We start from the raw sequence: 15,243 nt of genomic DNA on the forward strand, positions 1-15,243 counted from the left end.
AATTGAAATATAAGTCTGTAAAAATTAAATTGAATAACAATCAACTAGTGAAGTAGTCAAATATTATTTTAATAAATTCTTGAATTAATTTATTGTGAGTTTTTCGCTGTTTTCTATTGATTTTATAATTGGTTTTATACAAAGTGTACAAATCTGGATAGACATTGAGTCAAGATTTGAATTACAGTGAGAATAGTGTGATTTTTTGAAAAATTACTTCAAACTAAGCATGCGATATTTTCTAAATTTAATATATGATTCTAACCTTGTTTTGTATGTCGGGTTTTCCATTTTAACGCTATAGTTGTAACGAAAAACGGTTTTTTTATATTGAAAAATAAATATGTCGATTTTACAAATAACGCAGTCATAACTTTTTCATGAAGGCAAAGGAAAGCCCAATAAATTGCTGCTAAAAACATTTCGATCGATAAGTTGTTCCAGCATAGGTACCAATCAGTAGTCCTAAACTCCTGTAACGTAGTATTGTCAATTATTATTATGCCTGAATCTCAATTAAATTTCTTCTTCTTTCTCAACCTGGTTCCATCCAGTGTTGAATATAGGCCTCTTCTAGATTTTTCCATGCTTCGCGATCTTCAGCCAATCTTATCTTCCTGACACTGTGCTGACGTCATCGACCAATCTCTTTTTTGATCGGCCCACACTTCTTGTTGTTCCCCTAGATCTCCATAGAATGACTTTCTGGGGTCATTGGTCTGGATCCTGTCTTGCCACATTTCCGATCCATTGCCACTCTTTTAACAACATCTATTAGTTTTGTTTTTTGACGTATGTCGGTGTTTCGCATTTTTTCCCTCATGGTGACTCCTAACATGATTCTTTCCATGGCTATTTGTGCAACTCGCATTTGTTCTCCTGTTCGGGTAATTGCAATAGTCTCTAAGCCATACGTAAGCACAGGTAGGATGCAGCTGTCGTAAGCCTTTTTCTTTAGGTTGATGGACACCTTTTTATCCTTGAAAATATCGCTCATATTTCCAAATACTACCCATGCCAAATGGATCCTGCTTAAATTTAGTAAATCTTAATATATTGCGGAAGGTCCTATTTTTTTTTAAAAATATAATATAAATTCTTCCTAAATCTAAAAATACGAAACCTTCATCTTAACCTGGTGAAATATTTATATTTTAATCTGGCAACACCGCTCTCCCTGCTTCTCCGGACCGTAGACGAACGTCTCGGCACTCACTTATCACGATTTTTAATTAAAGAGCGAAAATTGTTGAAAATAATTACCAAAAATAATAAAGTGATTCTCGATAAGATTAAATTAGGATCGTTTAGATTCGAGCTCCAAGTTTTTTTTGTCTCCCCCGTTTCGCCTGTGTAATTAAGACTGGAAACGGGTAGAAATGGAACCGTAGTGTATTTAGATTCGTTCAGAACGAGTTCAGAACAGTGATATTTTAACGGGTAGGGTGTAAATTTAATTTAAAATTGTGTTCGTTTAGGAATAATGAAGGATTAAGGATAAACAGAACCTGAGATGTGGTATAAAATTATAATTAAATGATATAATTATATTTCCTAAATAACAATTAATAAAAATAACTAAGTACTTAGTTAAAAAATATTTAATTGTTTTTATAGCATTTATTTATTTATTTATTTATTTCGTAAACGCCAGAGTAATTCAACAAAAAAAACGATTTTTTTAAAATACAGAAGTAATAGATTCCAAAAACTAAAAATATAATAATAAAATAACAAAAGCCAAGCACAGTCTACAATTCATTTTTGAAAACAATTACATTTCTAGCACGGGTTTTAAATATACTTAAGGAATTCTAAAAATAATTCAAGTCGTACCCATTCACACTTCTGGAAATTCGCAGGACAATTTTTTGCATAAAAAGTTGAATATGTTCTTAAGTGTAGCAACGATTGTGACCTCAAGTGTCTTGGAGCAATGTGAAAGTCGAAATTTGTCAAACAATCTGGTTAATCGATACGATGAAACATACAGCCAGATAATCCCATCTGAGCTTCAACCTTTGGAAGTTTAGATACTCTGAAGTCTTAATCATATTCAAAAGAATGTTATTTTTACAAAGGAAGAAATTCATATATTTTAAAAACTTTTTCTCAATTTGGAAAAATCTATTTTTATGTGTTTCATAACGTGGCATCCAGATTATGGAAGAGTACTCTAGTGATAATCTTACTAGGCTGTTACATAATGTTGTTACTGAGGACGGGTCTAAAAAATCTCTGGTAATTCTAAAAATATTATTCTAATATTTATTTTTATATCTAGAAAAAAAATATATATCGGAGTCTCTCGTTTTTCGAAATATATTTACAGGGTGTCCCAATATTCCGTGGACATAGAACTACTACGTGTTTTTGGAACCAAAATAAGTTCATTGGGCACAATTTATCTCCATACAAAAGTGCCTCGTTTGTCCGTTAGGGGCAGGGTTGGAAAAAATCATGATTTTTTAAAAAAAATTACAAAAATCAGATTTTTTTGATTTTAATTCAAAACAATATTTAAATCGGATTTCCAAATGACTAGGACTTATTTAACAATTCTATGGCGCGTGTCATTTTTCCACATCGGTCACCAATATATTCCGCAAAAAAAGTCGCTCGGTTCAGATCAAAAGGATTTTTTTTCAAACGTCTCAAAAGTATTAATTTTTGTCATTTTAACAGCTAGGCATAAAAGTAAAGCACTGTTACGCCTAAGCACAAAAGTCCAAAAATATATTATTAAACTGATATTAAGTGTCAAATTCAACGAGTGTACAAATTGTTTCTCGATTACTGTTTGTATTATTTGCAATGTTTGAAATTGATTAAAAAATTATTTGTAAGCTTTTAAAAAAATAGTGTTTTATTCGGAGTAAAAATGTACTTTTTGTGCCTTCTTGTAACGTCGGAATAGGTTTACGATGGTCATTCAAATGTACAGCATCGTCAAAAAAAGTATAATTTCTACTCTTAATAAAACAATATACTATTGTTCGGAAATAGTCTTAAGTCGAGAACGAAATTAGTATTATCTAATGTCAAAGTGCAAAGTACTTACTGCAAATCAAAATGTCGGTAAGAATTTGGGAACATACCAACGTTTCAAAAAAAATATATATAAAATGACATATTTTCTGACAACGATTATAGATTTTCGGGAATGAAGATATAGTCTATATATCAGAAGAACCTATTTCTGCACTAGTCTGCGAATGATATGTATTCGAACAGCGAATTTTTGTCACTTATACATAAATTATAAATTTTAAAATAAATCCCTGCGTTTAGCCGTCTTATGGATTCACACGAAATTACTTCAAAAATCGCTTCAACATTTAAATTGACGAATAGATATTTTTATATAGTTTTATAAAATTTATAATAATTTTTCGATTTATTATCTGTTATATCTGTTATAGAAATATTTATTATAGTTTTCTAGGACAGATTTTTATAATTTTTACAGTTATTTTTTGATTTATTATAAAGTTTCAATAAAATTATTTTTTTGATTTAAATCACATGATTAAAATTAAAAAAATTACTTGATTTAAATCATGCCAACCCTGGTTAGAGGGCATCAAACTTTAAAAAATATAAAAATCTCGTTCAAATCGGAACATGGGTTCTTCATGGGTTCAAAGTATTTTAAAAAATGTGGTTATTTGTTTGAAAAAGACTCAAATTTTAAAAATTTTCAAAATGACATTAGTGGGTAATTTTAAAGTAGGTTAAAAGTTTTTTAACTTTTTCTACTGATTGAAAATTACTACCACTAATTTTGACTTTTTCAATGCTTAACCTTCATTCAGGACCTCGCAATTAGTGGAGGAAATTAGTGGTTTCAATTACACTTTACATTTTTAGTTTACGATCATTCACAATGTTTAAAAAAACAATTAAAATTAATAGAATATCCTGGCAATAGCTTGCGTTAGTCAGTTGTATCCATAGAGAAAGCCTAATATTTAGCTTATAAAACAATCAACTTTTGATTCCTAACCACAAATTCTCTTGACGGAACATAATCAAGGGCCAAAATTATATTTTTCGCAAATTTTGAAGTATTATTAGTGGAAAAGTTAAAAGTTTGATAACGTTTTCTACTAATTAAAAATAACTACCACTAATTTTGACGACCAAACCAAACCAAACTTTTACGCTAAGTGAAACCACTAACTTATTCCACAAAGTACGTGGTTCTGAATGAAGCTTTTCATTGAAATTTTAGGAACAAACTACGTTAATTGAACATTAATAACTACATTAATTGAAACCACTAATTTATTCCACTAATTCGTTAAATATCTTGATTTTAACTCATATTTTAATTGTAAAACAGGTCTTATCGGGTCGTTTTTTATTTTTCCTATAAATAAAGGCGTTCATTAACAAAATAAATTGAAATACTACAGTACAGTACATAAACCTCTAATATATTAGATCTGAGTAAGTTATTTATGTAGAAAAACGTAGAGATCGCATCTAAACGTTGTCGTAAATCTTACTCCGCATTTTAAAAATATTTCCATAGGTCATGCGATTCCCAGTCCAGACAAGAAAATAAAACAAGAAAGAACCCGGTACAATTAAATTACTTTTTCTAATAAATCACTTTTATCTAAAATCAAAAAGAAATGTTTTTTCAATCAAATTACTTCGATGTACCTTCTTTAAAATTCTGCTGAATGCAGCCAGTATGCCGTATAAAAAAATAGGTAATAAAACTTTGGGATTGTTTTTAATCTTCGCAAATTATTTTCAGTCGATATTTGAAATATTAATACTGTTTTATTGACTTTTCCGCATTTTATAACTTAGTTTCGTTTAGAAAAGTGTATTTGATTGTGGAAGAAATAGAGGTGATGTAAGAAGTTTTATAGTTCTACGTGGTTTTGTTACAAGTATTAAAGAAATCAAGAAAAAAGTGTAATATCAAAGGGGAATAAGAATAATGGATGAATGGAAGGATGAGAATAAGAAGTAGAAAATGACTGAAGTGGACAATCAGATTAAAAAAAATCTGTTTGCACCTTAGACAAGGATAGTGAGGGTACAGCTAACACGCATATTCTTCAGTAAAAAAATTTTGAGGCCAAAATTTGATCGGCGGCCATACTTTGGTGACAAGGTTTCGAGTTGACATCAAGCGAATTTTTATGTTTTTTGTGAATACTGTTTTGTTTTAAATTTATAAACTGTGTTGTTTAGTATGGTGAGATGTTCGGCGTATGGCTGCAAAGGCTGAAGCGAGAAAAAAATGACTGGAATTACATTTTACAGGTAAAAGTTGATACACAACTTGTGCTATGTAGTCATAAAATGTACATTTTTTTCATTATAGCGGTAAAAATATGTAAAATGCTTTTAATATGTCTTGTACCACATCCAAAGCAAACTATTTTTATTCATTCCAAGTAGTATTTTCAATATCCTATATTATAATTAATGTTTGAAACTATAAATAATGCTACTCAGACACGATTTCTCCAGTGGCGTAGGGTATTATAATCAGAGAAATACAATTTCTGCAATAAACATTTTTTTATATATTTTACATGTTAAAAAAATGTATAAAGTATTGTTATCAAATATGTAAAGTAATAATTGTAAACTATAAAAGAAACATGAAAAATTTTGGTTATAAAAAATCTATATGTATAGTTGTTACATAAAACTTAAATTTACCTGCCAAAAAATTTGCTGGGGGTGGACAAACTTGTGGTGGGCTACTTGTTACAATATTTTTTTAAATATTCTTTCAAAAAATTTGCTAGTTTAGGTGTATAATAATAATTTCAGTGAGTAATTAATAAAATTTAAAAATAAATAAATAAAATAACACAAAGCTTCTAGAATAATTGTTTATTTTTTTTTGCGGAAAATTTTATCTAACTTGTTCAGCGCCTCTATTCATTCTTTGACGAACTTGGAAATAATGTTTACTTAGTTGATCCCTCTTAAAGCTGCTTGACTGTCGGATAAGATGGCTAAGTATTTGATATGTGCACAATCTGTCGCAAATACTTTGGTTGAACCCGCTAAATAGCTTTAATATGTCTTTTATTGGACAACCGGGTCTGACAATTATTGACGTTATTACGTAGAACCGGAAGTACTGCAGACTGTACTACAATTAAAACTGTTCCAAAAACAATGTTGCTGGTACAGAAGAGAGATATTTGCTTTCTCTCTTTTTTTTGCTTTCTCCAGGACAAAAAAGCTCACAGATAAAATAATATAATCTATAAAGCAGGAGAAGAGTACTGAACTGATTGTATATCTCGATTAATCTAAAGTACCGAAAATAAAGCCTTCTATAAGAACCTTAATTAAACGTTCGGTTTTAATTAAACGCGGAGAAGCAAGCGCGCGGTCGTTCTCGTGTGCCTCTGGCTGCATCGGACGACGTCAACGTCGTCGGTGCACCGACGCCATCAAACTTTCAGCAGGACGCCTCGCCGACCGCGTCCCACGTCCTGCCTCGGACAGACCGGACGTGTCCGGACTAATGCCTCCCGGGCTTTAAATAATTTGGCAGACGGGAAGCGCCCGGATCGAGCGCTAATCCCGTTTAATAACTGCGGTCCTGGTGCGAAGTGCGGAATTCTGTCTTCATTGTCTCATCTCTGTGTCTTGACATTTTTTTATATTGGAGATTTATTTTTCCGTTATTTAATTGCATTTTACTTTGAGAAATGATTTATTTTTTCTTCTCCTTTTTTGTTTTCTTATAATTGATTTATATTTTCTTGTCATTGGTCGTAATTTCCAAGCCAACTGGACACCGTTTTTTTTTCGATCGTACGGTATTATCGCTATTAAGTTTCAAAAATTTACCAAATGGTGTTTTTATGTATATTATTTCATTCTTGAAGTTTTATTCATTGTTGATTTTGTAATTTTACTTATATTTTCCGTTTCACTTTGGACGTAATACGTATACTAACACGGTACACTTTTATTAACGGTACATTATACAGGGTGGTCCGAACTGTAACTGTATTCCGGAGACTTCGGCAGTATATTCTGCAGATGAAAATAAGTAAAAAAGTTCGTATAAATATATGTCCTAAAATTACTAATTTTCGGAGATACAGGGTGTACAAGTTTCATTTTTATTTCGATTTTTTCCAAATAATTTCTGAAGTAACGTCAATATTTGGATGGAAATTAGTGTATGGAAGTTTTTTGACATGAGAAATTTGATTTTGACGTCAATATGACTCCTATTTGTAGGTGTCGCCACCTACATGTGTTTTAACTGATTCAAAAAGTAATAACTTAACGCCCGTACCTGTATAAAACTACTGAACGAAATAATAAATGTTTTTTTTTGTAAAAATCGCTACGAGCAACCCTTCTCAAGATATTTAGAAAGGAAATAGTTAATACATGTCATTATTAACAAATAATAAACATATTGAATAGATAGTTATTTCAGTGAAATGATAACTTTATTATTTTTTTTTAAATTAAACATAAATTTTTCTTCGAAGAATTGATGATAAATCAGTTTCTTCTGAACTTTTGACAATAAAAACATTTCAAATTTATGATTTCAGTCTAAAAAGTATTTTTACCAAGAGACCTTTTTTACGTAATAAACGTCGTAAATGTATATTTTTTACTCAGTAATTTTATGCAAGTACGGACGAAAAGTTCCACCTTACGGACGAAAAGTTCCACCTCAAACCAGTTAAAAAATATGTAGGTGGCGCCCTCTGGAAGTAGGAGTCAGAATTTTTTAGAATTTAGAATGAGTGGGAGGGGGGTTAATCACTTTAATCACACACAACTTTTACACCCTGTATCTCCGAAACTAAGCATTTTAGGACATAAGTTTATACAAACTTTTTTACTTATTTTTATTTGTGGAATATGCTGCCGAAGTTTTCGGAATACACTTCGGACCACCCTGTATATTTACGTATTTTATTTACCTTTGTCATTTGTTTCAGGCCAAACTACCACGTAGACGAAGGCATCTACGACTTGCTCATCAACAACGCCTCCTATGACAGAGATAACGGCAGGTTCGAGTGCAAAGTTAAAGCCGCAGGCTCGGGACAGGACTTGCACGTGCAAAAATACACCTTGACCGTCCTGGCACCTCCTCAGCCTCCTCAAATAGCTCCTGGGTCCATAGTGACAGTGACAGAAGGAAAAAGACAAGAGTTGACGTGCAGTAGTGTTGGGGGTTCCCCGGATCCTCAAGTTAGATGGTACAAGCAAGGTGAGTATTACACATTTCTATTTTTTTCTTTATTCCTGATAGTATTTTCAAAAAAAAATGAAAGAAATTTTGGCAAGTCCAAATATTATAATACAGGGTGTTCGTTAGTGACATGCTTATATTCTTGGACCTATTCTAAGAGAAAAACTTTATATGAATGTATGTCCTAAACATCTTAATTTCTGAGATACAGGGTGGTAAATTTTTATAAAAAAAACTTTGTTTTCATAATAACTTTGATTTTATTGTAGGTATCTTCACGAAACTTGATACACGTCTTCTATGCATCAAAATACCTTGTCTGGTGTACAAAGAATTTTATTTATTTCAACCAGTGCCGTGCCAAAAAGTGCTACACCCCCCACTGACTTTTCTTAAAATAAAAATTATTTTCACAATCTCCATGCATTTCTAAACATTTTTTGGGTGGCTCATCGAAAACGTTCCGCAAGGCATACCGCCCAGGGTAATTTTTTTTTCAGAAAATTCAAAAACACGTCAATTTTGTTTGTGAGGGGGACAACTTTTGCCCCAAAAACGATTGCAAAATCTTCAACCCTCTAAGCGGGGGTGTCTTCTCCCAATTTTTTTCAAATGAGAAGGGGGGGGTCAAGTGGTACCGCAGTGAAAAGAGCTTTCTATTCTCTATACTTTGCCGCTGCGTTTTTGAAAATCGGTCGGGTCATTGAGAAAATATGAAGGATTGAAATTTGAACATTTTATTTCAACATTTATCAGAGTAACGATAAGGATTGATTTATTATTCCATTTACTAGCAGACCTTGCAGTCCAACATTATGCTTTTTAGAATCTCTTTTAATGCGAAAAACTCATCGCAAGCTTAATCAAGTGACTAAAAGTTTATCTGGTATGAACCATAAATATCTATAATATTCAATATTCCTCTGTAAAAATTTATCACCTCTCAGTTTTGACTAGTATCATTTTCACTTTGACGTAACTAGTTGCATCCTTTCCAGAGATACACACACATATACATGATACAAAGGTGTCTCTGGCAAAGTAAAATCCTTCTTGCTCTATCTCCACGGACAATATACGTTTATATTTGTATACGGAGAAGATAGAGCATATAAAGCAAATGCAGAAATAAAAAGAGCACGACGAGCTGTGCGCCACTTACTCCTCCTGAGATGTAGAATCGCGAACGGTGTTCATTTTATTTTATTCCTTCGAATGTTTAAAGTGTACACAGAGCGGCGCGAGACAGATAGCGTGGAGCAAAGAAAAATCGGAAACGTCTCGATTTTGTATTTTTCGGTGTTTCGTTTATCTAGGAATTTCACTATTTCTCCGGCGATATTTGTAGATTTTTCAAAAGGGTTTGAAAAGTATACGTGATATATTTCTTTGTACTTGTATTACTAAAGGGGAATTTTGTATAAATCTCAACAATAATCTTCAAAAAAGTCCTATGGGTATTTCGTCAGTTGCATTGTAAGAAAATCTAGAAAATAAAATGGTTATTTTTGTAAACACTGCTGCGTTAATTCAACGGAGACTATTGTCAGCAGTGGTTTGGTTACTAATAAACAAATTTTCCTAACGAAGCAAAGAAAAAACACAAAGAACAAAGAAAAAAACTATTTAAAATATATAAGTACAACTATTCAAGAACACTTTAGTTTTTTTCAACAGATAACGTCTATAAAAACCGTTGACGTTCTGTTAATTAAAATGGCATTTTATCAAGTTAAACATCAAAATTAACAATTACTACCTGATGACAATTACTTAACCAGGTAAAACCAAAAAGTCTCAAAGTTTCTTTATGATTATTACTTAATTTGTTTTTAATTTTTACTTATGTTATGTTTATTTATTTTATATTAGTTCAGTCATTGCGGATTTTTGCTTGGAAAAAAGTCTGGAAGTTTTGAAACTTTGTAGGTTTATAGGTTTTGGGGTCCCTAACTAAAATCCATAAAATGCACATTTCCAGACTTGCCGCCGGCGCCGCCATCTTGCCAAGATGGCGCCCAAAATCGGTATTTTGTAAATATCTCGAAAACTATGCATTTTTCGCAAAAATTTGAGGAGAGCAAAATTAAAGAGAATAAAATTTTTTCTATATAAAGGTTCTATGAAAATTTTCGCTAAAGTCAATCGTTTAGGCCCAAAATCCCTGGAATTTTACAATTTTGCGTAAAATATGATATACCTATGTATAGTCGATTTTCCGAAATCAAATGCCGATTAGGGGTTCACTAAAACTAGTTTTAGTTTAGTTTCTTCAATTTTGTCATGAAAGAGTGGCGTATCAATAATTCGCTCATTCATTTATGAATAATTAATTTTAATTATTGAAAATGTTTGCTTGTTTCCACACACACCCAAGAGGTAAAGTACATGGCGCGCTTATTTTAACGTGGTCTCCCCTGAGGCCTACTTCACTAGGTAAATTAAAAACTTTAAATTATCTGCGCAAGTCTGACGGACTAGCTCATTGATGTCAAAGTCGATCGTGTCTGCTGTGCTAGGCTCATCAGAGTGGTCTCAATTTGTCCAACTCTTTATCTTAAGCCGCCAGAGGGATGATATCTACAAGCAAGTCCAACTCCTCTTCATCGGATTCGTCGAGTGACACTTCAGTGACGTTGTCACAGGATTTCCCATTGCAGTATGCACAAATCATTGAACATTTTAATCCTGCTTTTCTGCATCCGCAGGCTTTACCATAGTTGTTGGTTTTGCATTTACAGGATAAAAAATACCAATAGGGATTTTGGAGCTGGATCTGTCAACGTTGTGACCGGGTAATGCCTATTTTTGTTTTCTTCCAACCCTATTCTTCGGCATCTTTGGTAAAACCAGACCAATGCTGAACCTGGTGGTAAGTTCGCAATGAATGCTGTCCAGCACGACAATTAATTATTCATAAATTAATGAGCGAAATAATGATACGCCACTGTTTCATGACAAAATTGAAGAAACTAAACTAAAACTAGTTTTAGTGAACCCTAATCGACATTTGATTTCGGAAAATCGACTATACATATATCATATTCTACGCAAAATTGTAAAATTTCCAGGGATTTTGTGCTTAAACGGTTGGCTGTAGCGAAAATTTTCATAGAACTTTTTTATGGGAAATTTTATTCTCTTTATTTTTTCTCTCCTCAATTTTTTGTGAAAAACGCATAGTTTTCGAGATATTTACAAAATACCGATTTTGGGCGCCATCTTAAGGTGCGTATTCACTATCCGAACGAACGAACGAATATTCATTCGTTCGTTCGGTAGTAGTATGGACGGGACCGGATTTTAGAACCAAACGAAAACACCTTAACCCATTCGTTTGCGAACGCCTTTGATGTACCGATTCGAAACGGATGGCCGAGCGAACGAACAAACGAACGACCGCATGCGTTCGGTCCACCGTCCAAATATACCGAATTCCATTCGTTCGCTCGCTCGTTCGTTCGTTCGTTCGGATAATGAATACGCACCTTTAGGAAGATGGCAGCGCCGACGGCTAGTCTGGAAATGTGCATTTTATGGATTTTAGTTAGGGACCCCAAAACCTATAAACTTGTAAAGTTTCAAAACTTCCGGACTTTTTTCCAAGCAGACCCCTTTTTTCATCCCCAATGACTGAACTATATTCATTAAAATCAAAGAAGCGATAGCTATACAGTACTAACCTCTACAGATGTATGGACAATACATTTATTTATTTTAGACTGTATTGAAAAAGCCTCTTTTATTTTTCTTTAGAGGTTTCGCTTGTTTCATATTAATTTTTACGCTGTTAAAACCTATTTTGTTCCCTGTGTCCCATGAATGCTGACAAATTTTATATTTACGAAAATTACCCTTTCTAACTAAAAATTTAAACTGTATAATCTTTATGTTTTTTTTTATTTTTTTAAGAACAAACATAAAGAAGAAGAAAGAGCATAAAGAAAAAAAAAGAAATTTTTAAGAAAAAGCAAAAAAACGAATATCAATATAAAATTTATCACATTCACATGGAATTTTATATATCACATTTTTTGTTTGTTGTACAGTGTTAATTGGTTTAGTTTGGGTTAAAATGGATCTAAGTGTATTTTGTGTTTTGAAAGATGTTTGTATGTTATATTGTTTTCCTACCATTCTTATTTTTTCCGAAACACCTAGTATCTATGAAATTTTAAGTTGTATATATTGTGTATTATTGCCTATGGTTTGGGGTTTGCATTTAGCGTTTGTATTATTTGTTATAATGTTTTGTCAACAAAATATGATGGAAGGTAGTCGTCTTTTATTAATGTATTTTTGATTTCGTTTATATCTTCGAATTATTCTATTATTTTATTATTGTATTATTACACCGTGTTCCTAATAATTCTACTCTGTAACGTTTTTAGTTCGTTACATATGATGTCTGGCCTATCATCACCGGATTCCCTCTCGTTCAGGCCGGATAGTTTATTTGACGCGCTTGGCGTAATTTTTATGTTCTCTAGTCAGCAACCCTGCTATCGTTTCACTGTTCTGTGGAGCGCTGTCAACATCGCTTCAAGGCGCCTCTCCGTGCTTAACTTCACTTTGGCTTTGACCGTCCTACTGTCACCATCAAAAAATCCTTGCTTCGAGAAACTGCAATTATAAAAGTCTTGCTGTATAATTTGAATCAGCTGCTATTTCGAAGTTACAGGTAAAGATGAGATATTATCTTTATTTGATTCGTTATTATTACTGCGTATTTTTAGGGTAGAGTTACGGATGCCCCAACCTAACTTGTATTTGTATTTTGTTGGCACGTTGGCGTTCCTTTTCTTTTGTCCTCCAGAATGTCACATGGAAGAAAGGACAGGTTCTTTATTATTTAGTGCGCCCTCGGAAGTAATTCGAGGTAGGTTCATTTTGTTTATTAGACCTTGTTTGATTTTAAACAAGAGTTTCGTATTTTTAGGGTCTTAGGTTATGGTCCAAGGTACGGGTAGTGTTCCCTTGTACCATTATCATATGTCCTGTGGACGAGTGTCCCCAGTAGGAATGATTTTTCTTGCATATGAAGTGCCCCAGCGTGGATGTAGCTTGAGCCCCATGCTGCTTCGTTCCCATCTATAAGCTAGTTAGTAGTTACGGCTGTATCAATTCATGGTGTCCTCATTCTGGCCCCCTTTTGTTGTATTGGATGGCCGAGTACAGAGATGCAAGCCCATCTCACGCTCTTACTGTTTGAAGCAAGATTACATAAAGGACAGCTAAGTGTAGATTTAAGTTCTAGTTTTACATTTAACATTTAAAACATTTTCAGTCTTAAACAATAACGTACATCTTAAGTAATATCGTACAGACTATGTTTAGTGGTTAGATTGTTAAGAACATTCATGTCGATTTAATATTTGAAATATGATTTAGATCTTAGGTTTCATTACATTACGTCTTGTAATGGTATTACTTTCATAGATATTATTATTGCACTATTTTAACAGATGAATAACCAAACATAGATTCTAGAATCTACGGGTTGCAACATCTTCGATTTAACATCATATAAAATATATCAAATTAATTAAAGTAATGCTACATTTCATATATTCTCTTAAACTTTACATGTCTTGTATTTTATCATAGTTATTTTCATAGATATTTAGTACAACTCTTAACACCACTTTCTTTTACAACTCTACAATGTCATGTACCAGCAAAGAATATCATGAATAAATGTAGTCATTAGTTTTAAGTAATATACAACTGTGTTTTCTTTCTCTGTACATGCCTGGCGCCCAATATCTATATTTTTTTGTTTATTGTTATTGATTAGTTTTCTCTCTAGTGAAATACCTTATCCACGACTGCTCTCCGATGAAAAGCTGCCGTTCGCAGTGGTAATGTTTTATAAAAAACGCTACAACTCTACTATCGACTTCTATTACGAATGAAACAAACGGTAACGTTGCCCGATTTTTCTTATCCACCCTGTGGCCTCTTCCAGCGCCAGTCTTAAGGGCTCGTTCCTAATCCTTTCCAGGAGAATTAACGAAACTCCCGAGGCCATTAAGCAACAACCTGCCCCCATAAACAGGCGTTTTTACATCGCGCGCGCGCGCCCAGAACGTCTCATAATTCAGCGGCAAAAAGCCGAAAGAGGTAAAAATAAAGAAGGAGAATAAGGAGAAAAGAAAGGGCGAAATAATGGTACGGCAAGGATTTGCCCTCGAGCCTTGTCGTTTAGTTAAAAGTCGTTCCGAGTTTCGTCTCTGTTTTTCTTTTTCTAGACGTATCTGTGTTAAACTGCTCTGTTTAATTGACCTGGCTGGCTTAAAGGAACATGTTGTAATTGTCTTTAAATGTTTTTAACCGTCAAAGGGATTCAAAATTGCAGTTTTAAGTAAAACAGTTGTTTAGTTTTAATGTTGTACAAATTGGAATTTGAGATAAATGAAGAAATGCAAAATATTTACTAAATTTTATATTTACCCAGGGTCGTAAAGGTAATATTTTGGCCAACTGCATAACAAACGATTTAAATGAAATAAAGGAACCTAGGTTGTGTTAAAAAGCGATTTATTGTGATCACCTCGGATGAGATTCGACAGAAGCAATATTTTGAGAAATTTGAGGAGAATAGGTTATGTAAATGAAACGCTAAATTTCTAAATAGCCATACTTATTTTGTTAAAAAGTTTTGTGTTTTTGTTTTATTGATCAAAGAAAACTTTGATCAATATATTATCGCCATTATTTTTATTTCCTTCCCGCGCCTCCGCACCTCGCTATTCCGACTCCCGTCAGTTCATCACAGTTGCCAGGTCTACCGGTTTCGTCTGTAAGCTACCGATCTACCGATTTAAGAAAAAATCCAACGATATATTCAACTGCGTCTTTAGTTTTTACAATAGGCACTTTTAAAAAGCTGACTTATTTGATTAAGATTATATTTAGTGGTTAGATTGTTAAGAACATTCATGTCGATTTAATATTTGAAATATGATTTAGATCTTAGGTTTCATTACATTACGTCTTGTAATGGTATTACTTTCATATAT

At 32.8% G+C, this 15,243-nt stretch overlaps 1 protein-coding gene across 4 annotated transcripts in view; it reads left to right on the forward strand.

Moving 5' to 3' along the window:
• The window catches only part of LOC115880561 (hemicentin-1-like), a 478,732-nt gene that overhangs the window by 407,270 nt on the left and 56,219 nt on the right, over positions 1-15,243 (forward strand). For all 4 annotated transcript variants that reach the window (XM_030897824.1, XM_030897802.1, XM_030897795.1 and 1 more), the window contains exon 3: positions 7,965-8,239. In XM_030897824.1, coding sequence (XP_030753684.1) covers positions 7,965-8,239 — 275 coding nt within the window. The remainder of the gene's footprint in view (positions 1-7,964; positions 8,240-15,243) is intronic.

The sequence above is a fragment of the Sitophilus oryzae genome, unplaced genomic scaffold (assembly GCF_002938485.1).
Source record: "Sitophilus oryzae breed Bouriz unplaced genomic scaffold, Soryzae_2.0 scaffold_1081_pilon_pilon, whole genome shotgun sequence".
NCBI classification, from domain to species: Eukaryota; Metazoa; Arthropoda; class Insecta; order Coleoptera; family Curculionidae; genus Sitophilus; species Sitophilus oryzae.